We start from the raw sequence: 23,498 nt of genomic DNA on the forward strand, positions 1-23,498 counted from the left end.
AGTACAGTATCTTCGTTTTGCAAGAAAACAAATTGAGAAATATAAAAGATTCCAGAACAATGTACTAATTATACTGGTGCAGTCGTGTCTACCTTAAAAACGAAAGAGGTACTTGCCAACAAGTATGTCAGGAAAAACACCATGTGAAGACAAAAATCTTTATTGGCACAATGTTTCACTCACTAGAGTTTTATCAAGTACATATATTTGATAAAACTTCAATAGGTGAAATGTTGCATCAATAAAGGCTTTGTTTCCATGTGGTGATTTTCCTGATCTGTCTATATATCAAGAGCTTTTTTTCCCCTTATAAGAGGGGTAGCTTAGTCAGAGGCATGTACCTATTCCCACCCATTCCACTCCCCTCCACCACCCTTTCCACCCCTCCCATCTCAGCTCCTCATGGATGACGGGTCATCCCTGCACCTGCCAACTGCCCTGAGTCAAATGCAATGCAGCAAGACACAGTATATCCACAATTTTCAGTTATACAAAGTAACTTTAGCCCTATTCAACCCAGATGATTTACGTCATACTGTAGTAACATAATGTCGTTCAATACTTCCTTTCACTTTCTCTAAAATCCTAAAATTTCCCAACTCCTACACATATTCTGATTTCTCAAAAAATATGCTATGTCAATATAATAGCTTGAAACAATCTCTAGTACACACCAACACATCACAAATACTCTAACACAACCCAACTCCAATGTCAACTAATGCTAAGTACTTTAGTTACCACTACCAGCTTCAATGGCCAGAAAAGAATTAATCTTAGTTCTAACACCTTTGCTGACCCCTCCAACCAAGATGGCCACCCCAAGACAAACAGCATTAACACTTTATACTAACCTTCTGAGCCACAGAGGACAAATGTGACGGAGGTGCAAATGGAGTTGAGGTGGACACCCCTGGGGGCAAGAGGGAGGACAATCCAGGAGGGTAGCTGCCCCCTAGTTGTGGGCCAGCAGCCGTAGAGGTTCGGTAAAGGGCACTGCTGTCCAGCCCCACCTTACCTACTTCCTTGAACTGTAAAATAATCGACTCAAATTAGTACTCCTAACTTATGATTTACTGTATTATATCTATCGATATACTAATAGGGAGGAGAGGGAGGGAAAGGTCACTGCAGTGGGAACCGGTAAGAAAATGACAGTGATGAATGAGGAAAATGGAGGAGAAATAAGGAAAGATGAGGTGAAAGCAGTTGTTAAAAGGATGAGAGCAGGTAAGGCACCTGGGTTGGATGGGTGTCATGCAGAATGTCTATAAAAAGGAGGTATATTGATGGCGGACTGGCTGGTGAGGTTATTTAATGTAATAAAAAGATGTTTTGGAGAGAAATTAAGAGAGGAAGAGGAGGTGAATCAAGTAGAGAAGAAAAGGTAAAAGGTGCATTTGGAGAGATGATAATGGAAGAGAAGGCAGTAAGTGGAGGATGGGCACAGTATTTTTGGGAGTTGCTAAATGTGAAGGAGGATAGGGAGGGAAAGGTTGTTGCAGTGGGAAGTGCCAAGAAAATGACCATGATGAGTGAGAAAAATGAAGGAGAAATAAGGAAGGATGAAGTGAAGGCAGTTGTTAAGATGGTGAGAGCAGGTAAGGCACATGGTCTGGATGGATGTCATGCAGAATGTCTGAAAAAAGGAGGTACAGTGATGGTGGACTGGATGGTGAGGTTATTTAATGTATGTTTAAGAGAGGGTAGAGTGCCAGAGGACTGGAGGAGTGCCTGTATAGTTCCACTTTACATGGGAAAAGGGGACAAATGTGAGTGCAGTAGTTTCAGAGGGATTAGCTTGTTAAGTGTAGCTGGGAAGGCTTATGGGAGGGTCTTGATTGAGAGGATTAGGAGTGGAACAGAGGGAGTAATTAGTGAGGAACAGTGTGGGTTTAGGACAGGTAGAGGTTGCATAGATCAGATTTTTGTGGTAAGACAGATATGTGAGAAAGCTATAGGAAAAGGTATAGATGTTTTTTGGGCTTTTATGGATTTGGAAAATTTTTATGATAGGGTAGACAGGAAGGCACTGTGGGAGGTATTGCAGATATACGGGATAGGAGGAAAGCTCTTATGAGCTGTCAAGAGTTTTTACAAGAGTACTAGAGCATGTGTCAAGATTAGAAATAGAGTGGTTTGAGGTAAAGGTGGGACTTCGTCAGCGATGTGTTATGTCACCCTGGGTGTTCAATCTGTACATGGATGGTGTGGTGTGAGAGGTAAATGCAAGGGTGGTGGGTTGGCGATTGGAGATGGTTAAAGAAAATGGAGGAAAATGTTGTTTGCTGATGACACTGTGCTTGTAACAGGATCAGAGGGATTGAGGAAGTTAGTGACAGAGTTTGGGAAGGTGTGTGAAAGGAGGAAGTTGAAGATGATTGTGGCTAAATGTAAGGTGATGAGATGTACAAGGGGTGAAAGTGACAGCAAACTGGAAGTGAGTATTAAGGGAGAGACACTGGAGGAAGTGAATAGTTATAGATACTTGGGTGCAAATGTGGCAGGAAAGGGAGGATTGGAGGTGGAGGTAGAAAGTAGATTGAGGGAAGCAAGTAAATGTTTTGGGAGATTAAAAAGTGAAGAAAGACTAGTAAAAGAGGTATGGAAGGCAGATGTGGAGGGAGTGAACATGAGGGGACGTCCTAGGATGAGGTGGATGGATGGGGTGAAGGGGGCTTTGGGGAAGAGGGGAATGTCTGTTGAGGAAGGAAGGGAGAGGATGGAAGACAGAGGTGAGTGGAGAATGGCTGTATATGGATGATGTTGTGACTGCATGAGGAGGAATGGGCGGGGGGGTGGGGGGTGGGGTAGTATGTGTGAGTAAATTTTGACGCAGCCCGAAGGGATTTCTCCCCATCCTCGCCTTATATGCAAAGGGGGACGGAGAGGGGGGGTCGCCGATTAAATGAAGCGGCCTTGCTGTGGATGTACTGTGTCTTACGACACTGCTTCTGACCCAGGGCGGTGGGCAGGGTGCAGGGATGACCCGTCATCCAGGAGGTGCTCAGATGAGAGGAAGGGTGGGAGGGGTGTGGAGTGTATTTAGGGATGAAATGGGTGGGAATGTTTTTATGCCTTTCCCTTTTTGGCTACCTCCCTTGGAAGGGGGAAAAAGCCTTGGTATATGTATGTATGTATGTATGAGATTAAAAAGTGTAATGAGAAATAGACATTTGAGAATGGGTGCTAAGAGGAGACTGTATGAAGAAGTGATTGTGCTGACAGCACTGTATGGGGTGGAAACATAAAACATAAGAAATGAAGAGAGGAGTTTGAATGTGTTTGAGATGAGGTACCTGAGAAGTATGATAGGGGTTACTAGGCTGGATAGAGTAAGAAACAAGGAGGTGAGGAGGAGAATAGGGTTGGAAAGGAAGTTGGGAGATAGGGTTAATGAGAGAGTATTGGGATTGTTTGGACACATGTTTTTGTTGCTTTTTATATATACATAAATAAAACAAGATAAAATAAAATGCATTTATACATTGCAAACATGGCTATGGTTAGATGGATACAGAGAATCCAACTGCCCTCAATGAAAACATCACACAAAGTTCAATGAGCACTTCATTCTATATTGCCCACACTTGCTATCCCTATGCAACACTATATAGGCCTGTCTGATAGCTGTTACTGATTACAAGGGAGCTGTGGGTCTCCTGCTAGAGATCTAGGAGTGGGTCTCCTGCTAGAGATCTAGGTCAAAGGATGATATCTTCACTATAGACTTTATTCTGGTTAATGCCAAAGTTTTATTTAGTTTGAGCAATGTCACTTATGTATTAACCCCTTCCATACGGGGCCGCACACGTAGGCGTCATGGGGAGCGAGTGTATTCGCGAGGCTGCCATATCGGCGTCTTGATTATATTTATTGTAGTCGCCCCTCCATAATGACATTCTTTCTAATTCTTTTGTAATCGCATTTTCTATGGTTATCAAAATTCACGGGTGAAGAGAGAACGATCGATATAAGCGGTGACTATATTTTATGATGCGAGTATTATTACGACACGTCGTACGGCTGGCATTGGTTGCTGCCATCGAGATCTAAGTCCATGACGCCTACGTGTGCGGCACCGTATGGAAGGGGTTAACATAAATTATGTAAGAAAATGGGTTCATGACAGTGCAACTACATACATCAAATTAAAAAAAAAACATGGGCCAGCATTAGCACATGCCAACATACCAGTGACGCTGTTGGTGAATGAGGTGAATGGGAAAATATTCCTGATGCAGCTGGAGGAGGTGGCGGATGAAGCGGAGGCGGCAGATGTGGAAGGAGATGCTGATGTACATGTGTGTGCTGATGTTGATGGTGGTGCATCTCTGCACGTACAAAAGGAGGAGGGACGCCTGTCCCAAGGCTGATGGCTCCCCCTAAACTGAGGGAGCGCTCCTGTGAGGCCAGAAACCGCGAGTCCAGCTCTCGGCGAATCAGATCCACTTGGGCTGTGGAAAACAAAATCTTATTAGTAAAATTAATCACAAGGACCAACTGTTACTTCTTTCCTTATCATTACTATTATTTGTGCCCTCAGGGTTCCAATTCTGGGTACCCTACATCTAGAAAACCAAATCATCCACTGGCAAGACCCACAATTATTTTTTTCAAGATTCTGGATCTTGACCATAGACTAAGGGTCATCTTGCAACCACTCACTATCTCCCTCCACTCCTATCCTTTCCATTTTCTTTAATTTTCTCAACAGTCATTCCTTATGTATCCAAGTCCATCTTACATCCCATCAAACTACCTCATTCTTGATCTTCCTCTAAAGTTCACTCTAAAAACATAAGAATGAAGGAGACTGCAAGAGACCATAGGGCCTGCACTAGGTAGTTTCATGTCCAATACCACCTGTCATCCTCATACATAAAGTTGCCTTAAAACATAGTTTCAGCACTCATTACATGGTTACTAAGTCTATTCCATTCATTAACCACTCTATTGGTAAACCAGCTCTTACCCATTTCTTAAATCTAAATTTGTCCATTTCAAATCATTTCTACGAGTCCTGCTTTGTTGTCTAAATGTGATGACTGTTTGCATCACCCTTGTTAAAGCTCTTAACCCACTTGAACATCTCTATAAGATCATCCCACACTCTATGTCTTTGGAGAGTGTAAATTAAGGTGCCTAGCCTGTCTTTGTAGGGTAAATTTCTGTGTAGTTGTATAATTTTTGTCATTCCCCTCTGCACTGATTCAGGTACCAAAACTGTACTACAGTCCATGGGTCTAACATCAGAAAGTTTGATAACTATTTATGTACTTTTATTTGTAACAGTCCTAGCAATGAAATCTAATGCTCTATTAGTTCTATTTCTGGCATTAATACATAGTTTCTTGGATTTAAGGGCAGGGCTCACTAGCACTCCCATCCACTTCTGCTATTCATACTCTTTCAACCAGTATCTTCACTTACTCTTTCTATAAGCCTTAACCACCTCAGCAATCCTTGATCTGCCCTATACAACAACTCTCAACAACCGTTCTCTGTCTCACCTCCATATTTCTAATTCTACCCATTTGACTTACTTCTCAAACAATTCATCACAAAAACACCCACTCTTCCTCCCTGCCTCTGTTACACTCCAAATCTCTCCATAAAGTGTTAAATCAATCAATCAGACACCCTGGTTTTCAGAGAAGATTCATGGCTTCCAAGAAACCAGCCAGCGGCTAACTTAATAAAATTATTTCAATGAGTGTTTTAAATTTTCAATTTGCTCATTTCAGTTGAGGGGGCTAATGGGGGGGCTGGCCACTTTTTTTGGGGGGCTAAAGCCCCCCCAAGCCCCCCCCTAGCGCCGCCACTGAAACCAGCCATGGTCACCACATATAGTCCCATATACTCGTACTTTACATTCTGTGATGTAGGAGTTAACTGTTCCCTCACCCTTCCGCTCTGTCACATTTCAACATTTATGTATACATTTTTTTCACTGTTCCCACACTCCAATTCTAATGTCAGAGTTGGTCTTTCTGTACGTCGTCACTCTTATTTCATCCGTCACTGGGATTTTGGCAGTCACACACCTGTTTCTGCAGTTTGTTTATGTTAGACCGGCTAGATGTCAGCCTGGAAAGGAATTCGGACTGGCCATCACAAGTTTCTCAGTGATCAAGTTTCACCCAGCATAGAGACCAAGCACTGTGCCCCTCAACTGTTGGCTGTGCTAACATTATTTAGCAATTTTGATATCTTTGATTATTTTTGTTAGTTTTAGGTAAGGTGTGGATTCAAGAAGGCTTGTCTTTACAAGCACCTCTAATTTGTTTATTTTAGTTTAAGGTCAATGCACTTTGTTTCAATGACCAGAATTAACCACTTCAGTACAAGCCAAATTCTCGGGCACAGCATTGGCTGCCATATGTACTTCATCACACTACTTGCATTATGGAATATAAAGTCACTGCTATATCACTCATTCTCTTTTACTCTGAGTAATAATAAACACAGAAAAAGTAATCAAACCAGTTCACAGTATCTGAGGGTAACTCATGTACAACTACAAAATATATAATCATGACGCCAATGCCGGCATCCTTGTGGGCCCACTTGCACCTCATGACGCCTACGTAGGTGTCACCATACCAAAGTGATTAAAAGGATTTTAGTTCCTCCAGCAATCCGCGTAGACTGCTGGATCATAATCTGTTTGTTTTTTTGTTCTTTTCCCCTTATATGATTGTAATTGACATTTTAGGTTAAGATGTGAGGCTCATAAGTTGTGCAATGGGCTCTGAATAGATTTAAGATTAGTAAAGGTTAGGTATGTCTGATGCTTTACTAGAGACATTAGGTTCCTAGTCCCACGCCATGATGGTGTTTGGCAACCTTTGTGCTCTGTGTACTATGTAAAGGCAGGTCAGAGACCCTTCAAGGCTATTTCCCTTTTTTCTACCCAAGGGTGCTGCCACTTACGTACACAAAGTTTTCCCAGTGTTGATGTATTGTACATGTCGCCTTTTGTACTCATTGTTTGAATCGTGGCCGGACTTTTTATTCTAAACCTGTTGTATTTTGTATTTGGCTTTAACAATAAGCCTGGTTTTCCCAGTGTTTGAGTGCTGTACATGTCACCTTTTGTACTTGTTGTTTGGGTGGTGGCCAGACTTTAAAACTTTAACTTGTAGTAGTTTGTTTTTTATTTTAACATAAGCATGGTGAATCTTTAAATCTGCTTTACAAATGATTTTTTTTTTTGTATATTGATTGATTTGTATATCCATATTGTATATTGATTTGTATATTGATTGATTTGTATATCCATAAACTTAAATAAATAAAATTATATTTTCTGTCATATTCTCATTTGTTCCTGTAATATTAATCATTGCAAATTGAACTAAATATCCATTTATTACTAATAACTTTTAAACATAACACACCATGACACCTCCCATGTTCCTAGATTTTGACACTAACTTTAGTTCTTGATTAACTCACCAAATGAGTCTTGAGGCAGATGTGAATGTGGCACCAATGTGGATGATGGGTGAGCCTGGCCAGGTGGGATGGGGAACATCCCTGTCGGAGGTAGAGGAGCTGACACTGGAGGTGGTGGTGGCGGTGGAGGCCCCAGGGGAAAGGAGGGAGGCAACAGGGGTCGGGCTGAAGGTAGAGGTGATATTCTGGGGCCTGTGTTGCCTGCAAGGGTCGGACTGGAAGGTAAAGGTGGACATTAGTTGTGTGCCAGAAACACAGCATAGAAACTACTTTTGGAAGAAGCAGAAGATTGTAACTAGACAGAAATGTGCTAAAGATCTTATATTCTAATATAAACCGTTTCTTCCACATATAGATAACAAATAGCTACCAGGTAGTTTTAAAGAATATGCTTAACCAGTCTCCAAACTTACAATGCAAACACACAATATATGAAAATCTAAATATATTTTTAGGTTATACCAATATCTAAAATACACATCGCCATTTGTAATGAGCATATCATGAACCAGTAAATGAAGGGCAGCATTAACTATTCATCCCACAAACTATTTCAAACACCAAAAAAGGAACCATTAATATGGATTTTCTTCATTCAATTTTGTTAACAATACACTTGAAGATCATCATTCTGTTGTGGGGGACCCATGAAATACAGGGAACCTGCAACAACTGCTGGATTGGCCAAAAGTCACTTCAGGAATAAATGTTGTTGTTGCCTGGGTATGACTAGGGTGGAGCAGTGTAGGATGAGGTGTTCTACAGCTTCTGTGTGATGGCTGCATCTGGGGCAGCTTCTTTCTGTGGCCAAGCCTATTCCATGTTGGTACTGTCTTAGTGCTGGATGGTGACCTAAATGTTGTTGTGCAAGTGTGGTTCTAATTTTTCTTACATACATACAGTATATACCAATGGCTTTTTCCCCCTTACAAGGGAGGTAGCCAAAAACAAAGTCAACCTCCCCTCTCCATCCCCTCATGCAGAACAAGAGAAGACTGGAAGAAATCTCTTTGGGCTACGTCAAAATATCATTCACACTTACTCCCACACACCCCCATCCTCCAACCACTCCCTTCTATGCATCACAGCATCATCCATACACAACCATTCTCCACTCACCCCTATCTTCTGTCTTCTCCTTTCTTTCCTCAAAAGACAGTCCCCTCTATCCCAATGCCCCTTTCACCCCATCCATCCATCTCACCCTTGGTTGCCCCCTCACGTTCAATCCTTCTACCTCTGCCTTCCACATCTTTTTTTACTGATCTTTCTTCACTCATTCTTTCCATGAGTCAAAACCATCCCATTTATTATACTCTTCCATCAACCCAAACTCCCAACTCCCTTTCCACCCCCACTCTCCTACTCACTTCCTCATTTCTCACTCTATTCAACCTAGTAACCCCTATCATATTTCTCAGGCATTTCATTTCAAAAACATTTAAACTCCTCCTTTCTTATGTTCTATGTTTCTACCCCATACAGTGTTGGCAGCACAATCACTCCTTCATACAATCTCCTCTTAGCACCCATTCTCAAATGTCTATTTCTCATTACACTTTTTAATCCCCCAAAACATTTACTTGCTTCTCTCAATCTACATTCCTCCCCCTCCACTCCTTTTCCCGCCACACTGACTCTCAAGTATCTAAAGCTATCCATTTCCTTGTTTCTCTCCCTTAATCACTTCCAATTTGCAGCCACATTCTCCCCTTGTATATCTCATCACCCTACATTTACCCACATTTATCTTCAAATTCCTTCTTTTGCACACCTTCCCAAACTATGTTACTAACTTCCTTAATCCCTCCTCTGATTCTACCACAAGCACAGTGTCACCTGCAAACAACAACTGGCTTATCTCCCATTTTTCACCAATTTCTTTAACCATCTTCATTCCCCTTTGCATTTACCTCTCACACCACCCCATCCATGTATAAATTGAACAGCCCCATGGCAACAAAACACATCCCTAATGAAGCCCAACCTTTACCTCAAACCACTCATTCTCTCCTTTTCTAATTCTAACACAGGAAATACTACTCTTGTAAAAACTCTTAATTGCTCTTTACAGCTTTCCTTCTATCCCATATATCTGCAATACCTCCCACATTGCATTCCTGTCTACCCTATCATAAGGCTTTTCCAAATAAGGGCCCAAAAAACACTCTTACCTTTTCCTAAAGCTTTCTCACATATCTGTCTTACCACAAAGATCTGATCTACACAACCTCTAACTGTCCTAAATCCACACCGTTCCTCACCAATTACTCCCTCTGATCCTCTCCTTAGCCTCTCAATCAAAACCCTCCCATAAGCCTTCCCAACTACACTAAACAAACTGATCCCTCTGAAACTACTACACTCACACTTGTTCCCTTTTCCCTTGTAGAGTGGGACTATACAGGCACTCCTCCAGTTCTCCAGCACTCTACCCTCTATCAGACAAACATTAAACCTCACAAGCCAGTCCACAATCAATGTACCTCCCATTTATAGACACTCCGCATGACACCCATCCAACCCAGGTGCCTTACCTGCTCTCACCATTTTTGTAACTACTTTTACCTCATCTTTCTTATTTCTCCTCCATTTTCCTCATTCATCACTGTCATTTTCTTAGTGCGGCCCACTGCAACTACCTTTCTCTCCCTACCCTACTTCACATTTAGCAACTCCCTAAAATACTCTGCCCATCTTCCTCTTACTGCCTTCTCTTCCATTATCATCTCTCCATCTGCATATTTTACCTTTTCTTCTCTATTTGATTTGCCTCCTCTTCCTCTCTTAATTTCCTTCCCAAACATATTTTTATTACTTTCAAAATTTTCTGCTGTACTTTTACCCCATTTCACAACTGCTCTCCTTTTTGCCTCCTTTATCTTATGTTTGACTTCTCTTCTCTTTTCTTTATACCTCTCATATGATTCTCTAATCTTATTTTGTAACCAATCAGTGAAAGCTCACTTCTTCTTTTCTACAACCTTCTTTGCTTCATCATCACACCACTCACTACCATTCTTTCTATTTCCTCCCATCCTCCTTGTTCCACACACCAACTCTGAGCACCTTGTGACTCCCTCCTTGAACCATCCCATTTCCTCCACTCCTAGTTCTACTCTATCCTTCACTCCCTCACACTCATCTCTCAGCTTCTTCTTGTACTCCTTCTCCTTTTCTTTCTCATTTAAGCAGTTTATTCTAAGCACCTCCCTACCTTCTGATCTTTTCCTCTTTCTCCACCTATCCTCCACTTTCAACTTACCTTCCACCAAAAAATTATTTGATATTTCCCCACTTTCTCCCCCTAGAACATATACATCCAAAAATATTCCTACTCTTCTCATGGTTACCACTATGCAGTCCATTAAAGCCCTATCTACCACCCTCTCCATTTGTACTTATGCTTGATTTTCTTCCTCAACACTGTATCTGCTATCATCAACTCTCTTTCTAGACACCTCTCCACCATCATCTCTCCACTATGACTTTTTCTTGTGACTTCTTGAGTGGGGGATCTCTAGTCTCCTCATTCTATCCCACTTAGTTGTGTTAAACAACAAGTATCACAGTGGCATCATTCTTTCTCTGCCAACTCCTGGGCAGATGAGGAAGTGGTAGAGTCAGTGAAGTAATGAAGAGAAGTGAAACACATGGCTGCCAAGATCCAATGAATACTGCTGTGAAAGTACTAATGATAATGATGATATGGTTTAACGTCACAAACTCCTCCCATCAGAAGGCTAGGACGGTGCCCCTCACAGAGGGCTTTGTAGCGTGGAATTTAATGAACCATGCCCTTGGTTCAACTTCGCCGGTGGCAGGACTTGAACTGCCATTCCCTCGACCTTCGCCGCAAGTAATGACACCCTAACCTGCTCGGCCAGCTTTCAGTTCCTGCTTACAACCATCTCTAGGTTTGGAGGAACGGTAAACAGTACAGGGGCTATCGCTGTAAGTACATTAAGCATGTGTATGCAACAGGCAACATGCTGAATAGAAAACATAAGCTCATACCAATTATGAAATATACAGTTGTGTGCATGCAATATATACCACTTTGTACCATTATGCAACTTGTACATGAACAAGATCAATCAACATCAAATTGACCAAAATATACTTCTTTTTCTATTCACACACCAATCATTGCACACCAGGAACTTTAGGAACAGAGTACCACAGGGCTCAGTTCTATCCCCCAATCTCTAATTTGTACATGTACAATATACTCACACTCCACACCTCAGAAATACAAACCTCTTCTTAAGTAAACAATATAATAATTACATGTACATATTGCAATGCAAAGCTGCAGACATACTACAACCATACCTGGACACACTGAACACCTGGTTCACTACAAATAGATTCAAAATACCCCCAACCAAATCTACAGCCACACTTGTAACCAACTGGACAGCAGAACACAAATACACACCACACCTCTTTATCAACGACACTCTCATACCACACACACACACAACCAGGATTCTTGGCATAACACATGGCTCATCCATGTCATTTAACTTCTTCATCAATACTAATCAAATATTCATGGCACACATCAGGTTGCCCGATGTACAATGATGCATCACAATATGCATATTAAAAAAAATATAAAGTTACTGCTGTTATACTAATTCTCTTTCACCCTGAATGAATATAACATCACAGAAAATGTGATCAAGCCTTTTTAAAGAATACAGGAGTCACTCAGCTACAGCTATAAAATAAATATAATCAGGAAACCAACACTGACATCCTCGTATACCACCCTTGTGGATCTTGATGCATACAAAGGCATCATCGTATTCAAGAGGTTAAAAAACTATCACAAACATAAAGACAAAATGCACATCTAATCTTAACACACTTAAAGCAATTGCAGGAACAACATTCGGACACAACAAAGAAACTACCACTACAGTATATAATATATATGACCGATGATGAATAATGCAAGCCCCACATGGGTCCCTACTCTCACTAAGACACACCACAACACCCTACAGACTATACAAAACAAAAACCCTAAAAACAATTACAGGCTCCACAAATACAACATCTCCATACCATACATGAAACGGAACTCCTCAAAGTCAAAGATGACCTTGACATGAGAAGCACACAAACATTTACTGCAGCCTCCACAAACACAACCCACCCACTACACTACATGACAGAACATCCACACACACTAGGAAACATCAAAACAACACCCAAATACCTATATCATACAAATACTCCTCTTCCTCCACAAACACCAGCCTCCAGAAGCATATCCATAATCACTATTCACTGTTCCATCAACAAACTGAAAGACAACACACTGCTGTATGCCCACCCTGATATACACCCCTCTGAACCCTCTCTCATCCCAGAAGACAGGGTCCACATGGTACCATCCAGCCCTTCCAAGTGACCCGAAGAGACTAGATAACTGCATACACCCAGACTACAACATTTCAACCCATACCATACTACACATTATGGAAGACTGCACTGTACACAATCACGCACGCCAACAACACAATATACACTCCATAAAGGATTTGTGGGAAACCCCCATTCTAGCCGTGGCATTCTTCAGGGAGATGGAACTGCTTTGCCAGAATGTCTAGAGAAGAGCAACAACAACAACTGTTTAACAGTGTACAATATACACAGTACAATGGACTATAATGTCATAAGAATATTCATGCATTCAGACAAGTATAACAAAATCTCGACACAATGACCTGGTTCATGCCAACTCACTGCTATCTTGAGCATATCTTTTACAGTATACATAAATCATTCACATGTAATGTATTGTATTAGACAAACACTGGTTAGCATACACAGTACCCATACAATAATAAGTTCCACCTTATCCAACAGAACTGGGCATGCAAACTCTCCTTCAATAAATTGTATTTCATTGCTCCTGTCTTGCTCTGTACTAACTGAGAGGCAAATGGTGGATTTAAGGGGAATTTTGGCAAACTGAGAGGGACTCATGATGAGTGATCCTGTGAGACAGACAACATGAGAGCACCATCCAGAGGTGTAGCCTAGAGAGCCAGACAATCTCAGGATTAGGCCCAAAATCAATAAAGTTTGACTGTATTTCCTCCACTTTTGAACATAATGAAAGCTGACAGTTAAGTAACTGCTGCCTTCCTACTACTGCTGTCAGCCTGTGACACAGATAAATTGTACATTAGTACACCACTGACACCAGTTCAATGTTTCTTCCCAGAGAGATCTAATGGGGGGGGGGGGCCTAAGGATGGTTACCAGCTGTTGTGGGACGCTGTAGGTTTCCACATTGAAATTGTTGAGTGAAATTGTTGTTATTATTTGTGAACTAAATCCTCATCTGGTCCAGGACCTGCCCTTCAGCTTGGTGAGATACTCTGGTATTAGTCAAAACAAAGTCTACACAATAACCCACCATGCAGATGAGATTAAGTAAAATTTCCTCACAGACAAACAAAAACTAGACCACAGGTAGAAGCAGTTTACAAGGTTTCCCATTGAGGAATCTGCCTTGGCTGCTGAAGCCTGACATGCAACTTAAAGTGAGTAAGATTTCAGTGTGCAATGAAGAAGCGCAGTACCTAGGCCATGGCTTGGAGAGGGATTGGAGGGAGGAGTGGATGGCCTGTGTGGTGGAAGCAGTGCTCAGGTGCGGAGACACATGGGAGGCTCCCACCCCCAGTGACACACTCACATTTGAACTGTAAAGGGATGATACATTAGTAGTTCTCATGCACAGCTTACTATACCCTGCCTGGCTCCTGTCAATAAGCAACTGCTTCAAATTGGTATTCACATATACATATATGTGTCACGTGCAAGTGAAAGACAGAGAAAGTATGTGAGCATGAATTTTACTGTGTTGACATGCACAAGTGCATGTGCATACTCCTTGATCTCTTAATCCAACACTCTCCAACTGCCACCTGTGCAGACTTTGGGCCCAGGACATAAAACACCACCAATTCCCGAAGTGGATTTGTGTCTTGGGCCCAAACATCCATGCAAGTGGCGGCTGGTGAGCACTGGGATTAAAAGACCTAGATGTACACATAATTCTATATTAACAACTACATGTTTAACAAACAATTCCTCCAAATTACTTCAAAATGTACACAAACAGTTGATATTCTTTCAAACAAAAAATATCTTATCAAAATATAATCTGTCAATATAACAAAGGCTTCTTCCCCTTAATGAAGGAGGTAGCCAACCAAGGCATAAAATAAAAACCCACTATATTATGATAAAAGAAAAATAGTTTACACATCTGACCACAAAATATATAATCAGAGTTGCAAGATGTTTGTGACAGATAAACATGTAACAAATATTTAATGTACAGATTTTTATAACCAGAAAACATTTATATACCATTAACTGAGCCTTAGGCAATGACACCAAGATGATGGACCCCAAGAGTACTGTACCCCACTGGAAGAACCATGTCAACTTTTCCCTCCCAAACCCCCAAACTTTAAAACCATTTCTAAAACAGTAAAGTCCCTAGATGTGAAAGAGAAATATTTCCCATTTTCTCTCCAGCCTCGTCCATCCCTTCCCAACCAGGAGAAACTTGCACTCGTAACTTCATTCGCAATGCACCATCCCCCCTTCATTGAATAGGTCAATGCCTTCATCTACACAACCTTTTCTAACCCACTTTGTCATTCATACACATTTTACTTTTTGAACACCTTCACCAAGAGCCTTTATATCTTCCTTCAACTGTTCTTTGATCTACTGATCTACCTCTTGCTCAGTCCCTGCACCATAAATTTGTAAATCCATTCTCAGAATATGACCTCACCACCTATCTCAAGGCTGCCTCGCCTATTCTTTCCCATTCTTATGTGTACCTGCTGTCTTCTCATGAACTCTTATTATGTTTCCTAACCTTACATGATCCTCAAACATCTTATTTTTAGTTTTAAATATTGTTCTTTAATAATCCATATCTTAAAAAAATCTGGTTTTAAGATTCTTTTTTTTTGTAATCTACATCTAACTAAAATAACTTCCATCTACACTAACTGTATTTTCCCCTTTTCCTTCGTTCCACTGCATGTTACTATCATATCACACCCATGTCATATGTTATCATTCTTAAGTTCTGTCACAAACACAAGTTGCATGCACTTGTTAAACACATACAAGAAAAAGGATGCACTAACCTGAAACTAGGTATATGGGGGTCATGGGTTCTAGGGGAATGTCTTGCCCCAACAGGCTGTGGTAGGTTATGAGCCCCTGATGGAGTGGTGGCTTTGGGCGTTGTGTTAGTTGATGGTGGCGTTGCCCTCGTATGAGAAGAAGGAGGAGTTTGGCGTTGGTGACCAGATACTGATGATGACAACGATGGGTGGTGGTGGTGATGGTGGTGGGGATGATGCGGTGCCTGTGGCTGTGGAGGCTGCCCTGGTTCAACCTTGATGGTGACTCCTGGATTGAGATCTGGATTGCTTGAGGGACGAGCGTGGTGGTGATGGTGGTGATGGTGAGGAGGTTTTACGTGAGAGGGTCTGGAGTCCAGGGAACTCGGGGGTTCTGTTTTGACCCCATACTGTGGGATGGGCTGATGGGTTGATGACGGGGGTACGCTGGATGGGGCATTAATTGAGGCACTCGGGTTTATATTATTCGGCACGTATCCGCCACTGCTGCCCACAGCAGCAGACGATGAAGTACACGAGGATGCAGAGGTACTGGAAGGTGGAGGATGAGGAGGTACCCCTGGTGATGGATGAGGAGATGGACGAGGCGATGGATGAGGCGATTTTACGTGATTTCTAGGAGATACAGCACTGGGAGATTTAGTGGGGTGTGGCGAGTGGTGATGGTGGTGGACCTGCTGCTGTGGTGGGACTGGGTGAGGATGGTGATGGTGATTGTACAGGGAATGGTTTTGCGAGGAAACCAAAGCACTCACACTGTACTTAGTACTCGCTGCAGACTGCGGAGGCTTCACCGAGGGGGAAGATATCAGAGGACCTCCACCGCCTGCAGTAGTGACCACAGGGGAACCGTGGACAGGCCCATTCCGTACTTTCCCACTACCTACAGCAGGATGATGATGATGATGGTTGTAAGTCACACTGGTGGTGGTGGTGGTTGTGGTAGTAGTAGTTGTGGTGGTGGTAGTAGTTGTTGACGCAGTTGAACCTATCAACGTATGGAGGTAGTGCGGCGTTGTTGAAGACTGTTGTGGTTGCTGAGGCTGCGATTTCTGTGGCTGTTGCTGTGGCTGCTGCTGTGATGGTTGTGGTGCCTGTTGTGACAAAGGCTGTGGTTGAGGCTGAGGAAGTGAGAGTGGATGCTGTGGTGGTGGCTGCGGGGGCAGCTGAGGCTGTTGTGGTGGTGGTGGTTGTTGTGGCTGCTGCTGCTGCTGCTGCTGCTGCTGTTGTTGTTGTTGCTGCTGCTGCTGCTGTTGTTGCTGCTGCTGCTGCTGTTGCTGAACTTGCTGTTGCTGCAGCTGCTGCTGTATGGCAGTAGAACTCGTGGTGTTGGTGCTAGGTAACGTTGATGACGAAGGTGTGGTAAGTGTTGTGATTGTAGTGGGCGTGGTGGTGGCAACGTTTGTGGTGGTGGAAGGTCCACAGGACAAAGCAGATATGGAAGAAGAGGATGATGATGATGATGTTGGCGTTGGCAGATGGGGTGATGGAGGTGGGTGATGTGGATGATGAAGGTGATGATGATGAAGGTGATGCCTATTAACTGGGTGGTAAGGATGTGGTGGTGTGGTGGAGGGGGTGGGTGTAGAGGGAGTGGAGGCAGGGGTGAGAATGGCTGGGCTTGGGTGTTGTTGCTGTCCACCAGGATATAGGTCGACTGTAGGCCCGTTGCTGAAAAATAAAAAGATGTTGAAAAAATGTGTGTACTATGCAGCAAACATGCAAAGTACCTAACTGTAATACTATATACAGAATCAGAACCATGCTCAAGGGGTCGTGTGAATGTATCATTATCAACAAACACTTCTTCATATTAAGTTTCAAACCCACAACTCAAGAAAAAGATGAAATGTTTGAAGGACATTAAATAAAAACAGTTTTCTGAACAGGATTATTGATTCATGGAATGATTTGGATGAAGAAATAATATAGTCAAATAACATGGGACAATCTAAGGTCATAATTAATGTGAATGCAGAGAAGGGACCCTATGAGCATAGCTCTAAGCTTGTGTACTACGACATGGTAATACCTCCAAAGGAGGTGCAACCCCATGGACCAGTACATTACTTGGTCTCTATATTTGGCCTCATCTATTACCATTATGTAAATATGCACACAATAACATAATTCTATAGACATCCACAACATATGAGTAGCCCACAAAAAATACTGTAAGGAATATCAACATACCTGTAGTTGGGCAGCTGTGGGCGAGGAGGCTTGCAGAGGGGCTTTGCAATGGGTTGTGCCGTATCCAGTGGGGTTGCAGGCGGATGTCTACTGGAAGCCGTACCCTCACCACCTAGCCGCCCTTCGACTGCAATGGGAAGAATGAAATCAGATTGCATTCACCAATGGGAGGAACTTGTATAATAACACACAGACGTGCACCTTGTGGAAAAAGATAGTTGATAAATACATGTTTCACAAAAAATTATCGAATAATGTGTACAATAACTCGATGGGGTACAAGACCCATTCTGAGGAGCATTCTGGAATGACCTGGACAAGGGGACAGGGATCAAAGGAGGAGAGAAGTACAAACCAAAGGGAGAGATCCTAAAAGAGGCAGAATAGATTACAAGTATTTTCATACTATCCACTACATCAGCACCCCCTCAACTCAATAACAAACAATGCTGTGGCTGGTGATGAGCCATCCAGACTTAATAAACAGCAGACTGAAGGACACAAAATACTAGCACAACTCCCCAACTTAAGATCAAACTCCAACAAGGGAACCTCCTCATCATCACCAATAATGTTGCCTGACGTGACAATGTGATCACCCTTCTCCTAAACACAAACAACAAGGGAACATACATGACCTCCCCTCAGACCACTTCCCAGCAAAGGTCACCATTGAACTAAAGGAGGAATAAAATTTTTGCAAAAGAAAATGAATTAACTACAAAAAAGGCAAGATTATATGGATGAGAGAAAAAATTAGAGACCTCTGACAGAGACTAGGTCCTATCCTTAGAACAGTGGATGAGATAGTACTAACCATTCAGAAGGAAAACAAAAGACCATTACAAGAGAAGTAAAGAGTATATCCCCAACTACACAGAAGATATGTAAAATTGCTTGAAAAAAAAAGGAACAACTACAACAAATGGGAAAAAATTAAATATGGGGACAAGTGTGAGTGTAGTAGTTTCAGAGGGATCAGTTTATTAAGTGTAGCTGGGAAGGCTTGTGGGAGGGTCATGACTGAGAGGATTAGGAGAGGAACAGAGGGAATAATTGATGAGAAACAGTGTGGGTTTAGGACAGGTAAGGGTTGCATGGATCAGATTTTTGAGGTAAGGCAGATATGTGAGAAAGCTTTAAGGAAAAGGTAAGCCTGTTTTTTTGGTCCTTTATGGATTTGGAAAAGGCATATCACAGAGTAGACAGGAAGGCACTGTGGGAGGTATTGCAGATATATGGGATAGGAGGAACACTGTTAAGAGCAGTCAAGAGTTTTTACAAGAGTAGTAGAGTTTGTGTTAGAATCAGAAATGGAGAGAGCAAGTGGTTTGAGGTAAAGGTAGGACTTCATCAGGGATGTGTTATGTCACCCTGGCTGTTCAATTTATACATGGATAGGGGGGTGTGAGAGGTAAATGCAAGGGTATTGGGCTAAGGATTGGAGATGGTTAAAGAAAATGGAGAAAAGTGGGAGAGAAGCCAGTTGTTGTTTGCTGACAACACTGCACTTGTAACAGGATCACAGGAGGGATTGAGGAAAATAGTAACAGAGTTTTGGGAAGGTGTGTGAGCGAAGGAAGTTGAAGATAAATGTGAGTAAATGTAAGGTGATGAGATGTGCAAGGGGAGAATGTGACAGCAGACTGGAAGTGAGTATTAAGGGAGAGAGACTGGAGGAAATGGAGAGTTTTAGATACTTGGGTACGAATGTAGCAGGAAAGGGAGGAGTGGAGGTGGAGGTAGAATGTAGATTGAGAGAAGCAAGTAAATGCCTAGGGGGATTAAAAAGTGTAATTAGATACAGACATTTGGGAATGGATGCTAAGAGGAGATTGTATGAAGGAGTGATTGTGCCAACAACACTGAACGGGGCAGAAACATGGAACATAAGAGAGGAAGAGAGAAAGAGTTTGGATGTGTTTGAGATTAGGTGCCTGAGAAGTGTGATAGGGGTTACTAGGCTGGATAGAGTGAGAAACAAGGAGTTGAGGAGGATAATGGTGGTGGAAAGGGAGTTGGGAGACAGGGTTGATGAAAGAGTATTGGGATGGTTTGGACACATGGAAAGAATGAGTGAAGAAAGACTAGTAAAAGAGGTGTGGAAGGCAGAGGTAGGAGTGAACATTAGGGAGCAACCAAGGATAAGATGGATGGGTGGGGTAAAAGGGGCATTACAAAAGAGAGGAATGTCTGTGGAGGAAGGACAGGAGAAGAGGGAAGATAGGGGTGAATGGATGGTGGTTGTGTATGGATGATGCTGTGATGCATAGAAAGGAGGGGGTGGGGGATGGGGGTGAGGAAGTATGTGTGAAAAATAAATTGATGCAGCCCAAAGGGATTTCTCCCTGTCTTCTCTATTTCTGCATGAGGGTTTGGGGGTCGCCGAATTAATGAAGCGGCCTTGCTGTGTCCTGCAACACTGCTTCTGACCCAGGGCAATGGGTGAGATGTAGGGATGACCCATCATCCAGGAGGGGGGTCGATGGGAGTGGAGTATTGGGGATGGAATGGGTAGGAGTGGATTTTATGCCTTTGTTTTTTGGCTGCTCTCCATGTAAGGGAAAAAAAACTTTGGTATATGTATGGTATATATAACAAAACAGATAGTAAAAACCAAACTAGAAACTGATCATAAAAAATACAATTTACAGATTCACGAAATAGCTTGGACGAAATGACTTTGAGAATGCAGACGGGACCCTATGAGCATAGCTCTTACATAAGAACAAAAAGAGACTGCAAGAGACCATAAGGCCTACACTAGGCAGTTTCATCTCCATTACCAACTATTATCCCCATCCATAAATTCATCTCATCTCTTAAAACAACCAACATTTTCAGCACTTGCTACATAATTACTAAGTCAATTCCATTCACTAACCACTCTATCAATAAACCAGTTCTTGATTATTTCCTTTTTATATTTAAATTTGTCAAACTCAAATCTACAAGTCCTGCCATGCTGTCTTAATATGATGACCTTGTCTGTATAAATCTTGTTAAACTCCTTGACCCATTTGATACCTGTATTAGATCACCCTACATTCTTTGTCTTTCCAGTGCAAATTACAGTGCCTAAGCCTGCCTTCGTAAGGTACATTTCTGTGCCCATTTATCATTTTGGTCATTCTATGTACTAATGCTATTAAGTTAATATTCATTCTACAGGACGGAAACCAAAAATGTACTGCATAGTCAAGGATGGGTTTAATTATTGCCAGATAGTTTAATAACAAAATCTGCACTTGTTTGTAACCGTCCTAACAATAAATCTTAATGCCCTGTTAGCTTTATTGCGGGCACTAATGCACCGTTTCCTGGATTTAAATGATCAAGACTCACTAACACACTCGGTTTTTCTTTTTTTTTACTTTCAGTTTTCTCTGAAATGGTGTTAGCTACACTACACCTGTTTTCTGAGTTGTGTAAACATACGTGTAATACACTACACTTTAAGATATTGAAGTTCATTTGCCATTTCACCAACCAAAGCATTTAAGATCTTCCTGTAGTATCCCGTCATCTTCACTGGACCTAACATGGCGTCCTATTCTAGTGTCGCCCGCAAACTTAATATTACTATCAATCCCATTATCCAAGTCGTTTATATACATAATGAACAATAAGGAACCCAAAATCGAGCCCTGGGGAACTCCACTAGTAACACTACCCCAAACGGATTTTACACAGTTGATGGTGACCCGTTATTTTCTCTCACTAATCCATGCTCTTATCCATTCAAACACTTTTCCTCCTGTGCCATTGGCTTTGACTTTATTTATTGGTCTCTGGTGGGGCACCCTGTCAAACTCTTTGCTAAAGTCAAAGTAAATAACGTGGTGACTATACAACCAGATAAATACTAGGTAAACACACAAACAAAAGAGAAGGAAGAAAACAAGGACCCATACCAACAACATACTACTTGTATACCAAGCGAAAAAAAAGGAGGAGGAGGAGGAGGAGGAGGTCCAGGACAAGCGAGGGAGGGAGCGCAGACGTAAACGGGCGGAGGGAAGTGAGGTGGAGAGGAAGGTCGTCGTGACGTCGTGCAAATGGGATGGAATGGGATGAGGCGGCGTTGGACCCTTTTCCGTCATTGACCGGGAGGGAGGGAGGGAGTGAGGGGCGGCCCCCGAGTGGCTTAGCTCCCGCGCAGCACAGGCGGGAGCAATTAGCCGCGGGATACAAGGCAAGTTAATTGGGTATTAGTTACAAGGAAGAAGCAATTAGCTGCTCCTCACACAGCGTGTAAAGCCTCCCATTTCAACCCGTGGCAGTCCCTCAGGAGTGACTTGGCGCCCGCCCCTGTGGGACTCCCACAGGGCCTACGCGGGAGTGAAGCCTTGGGGAGGAGTTATCACTTCACGAGATGTCAATCTTTAGGATGAGCTTCTACCTATACCCGTGTCCATTATATACTATTGCTGTGTCTCTCAAAATATTTCGACGTCGGTGTCGTCAATAACAGCGAGCCACAAAACTGATTCCAAATATCGAAACTAAAACATATGAATCTGTTTTACCTAAAAAAGCGTAGACTCAGAGGTGACTTGATACAGGTTTTTATTATTCTAAAGGGAATTCACAACATCAAAAGTGACAACATTTTAACACTGAATGAGAATCAGACAAGAAACAATGGTCTTAAACTGTCAGGAAATAGATCTAATTTGGAAGTGGGTAGAAACAACGTCGCCAACCGTGTAGTTAATGAATGGAATAAACTTCCTGCAGAGGCAGTGCAATGTAATTCAGTTCGAAGCTTTAAGAATCATTTAGACAAACAAGCAAGATGCTGCAATGACTGTCATTTATTTTATATTTGTTTATTTGTTTTGATATAATTTCTCTGCTTATTATTATTTGCTTGATTTTCATTTATCATTAGTTATATGTCAATTTATTATTTTTTAACTATTTACCTGTTTGTTTATTAACTATACCTATGCATTTATTTTATTATTTCATATTATTATATATTTTTATTTATCATTATTATCATTTTTTTCGCATCCGACCTAGTTATGGACCAAAAGGTCTCCTGTCGTCGGCATGCAGCTCCGCCTTTGTAATCCTTTGTAACTTGCAGGATATAAACCAATATCTCTTCATTTCGTAAGCAATCGGTATATATTTCAATGCCTTCCATTTTTTTAACCGACGCTACCGATTCTTAAGACACGCTTTTCAGTAAATAATAAATAGATAAATAAATAAATAAATTTTAAAAAATCGCAGGTAATGGAAAAAATAACAAATACATCGTGTCATTTCGGAATTGTTGTTATGGCTATCATTCAGCTTAACAATACGATAACCGTCGCACCTTTTTGTGAAACTATTTCATCAAACTATTATGGACCCGTCAATTAAGGCTCTGGTTCAAAATTACAACCTCCCCGTTTGAACTCGTTAACCTTCCTCTAAGGAGTTAACAATAACCCTCATCCATAACGACCTGTACGTCACATCAGGTCACAGACGGGAACCATATCACGTCATCTCACGAAATTATTTCCGTGCGAGGTCATGACACGTCAGGCTACGTGGGGACCGATTCCCACCCAAAGTTCCTTCTTTTGATCATTTTTGGCGGTGTCTAGTCGATCTAAAATGTAACACTATATAGATAGTAAAAAA

General features: G+C 41.9%; 1 protein-coding gene across 3 annotated transcripts in view; it reads right to left on the minus strand.

The window, feature by feature from the left end:
• The window catches only part of LOC143035294 (uncharacterized), a 431,172-nt gene that overhangs the window by 19,993 nt on the left and 387,681 nt on the right, over positions 1–23,498 (minus strand). For 2 of the 3 annotated variants that reach the window (XM_076202169.1, XM_076202170.1), the window contains exons 6-11: positions 17,853–17,979; positions 15,660–17,330; positions 14,067–14,186; positions 7,462–7,676; positions 4,195–4,457; positions 855–1,031 (exon numbers count right to left, since the gene is read on the minus strand). In XM_076202169.1, the coding sequence (XP_076058284.1) occupies positions 855–1,031; positions 4,195–4,457; positions 7,462–7,676; positions 14,067–14,186; positions 15,660–17,330; positions 17,853–17,979 (2,573 nt within the window). The remainder of the gene's footprint in view (positions 1–854; positions 1,032–4,194; positions 4,458–7,461; positions 7,677–14,066; positions 14,187–15,659; positions 17,331–17,852; positions 17,980–23,498) is intronic. The other variant, XM_076202172.1, reaches the window with a different exon arrangement.

Source organism: Oratosquilla oratoria, chromosome 18 (assembly GCF_046742065.1).
Source record: "Oratosquilla oratoria isolate Oo_2021 chromosome 18, ASM4674206v1, whole genome shotgun sequence".
Lineage (NCBI taxonomy): Eukaryota > Metazoa > Arthropoda > Malacostraca > Stomatopoda > Squillidae > Oratosquilla > Oratosquilla oratoria.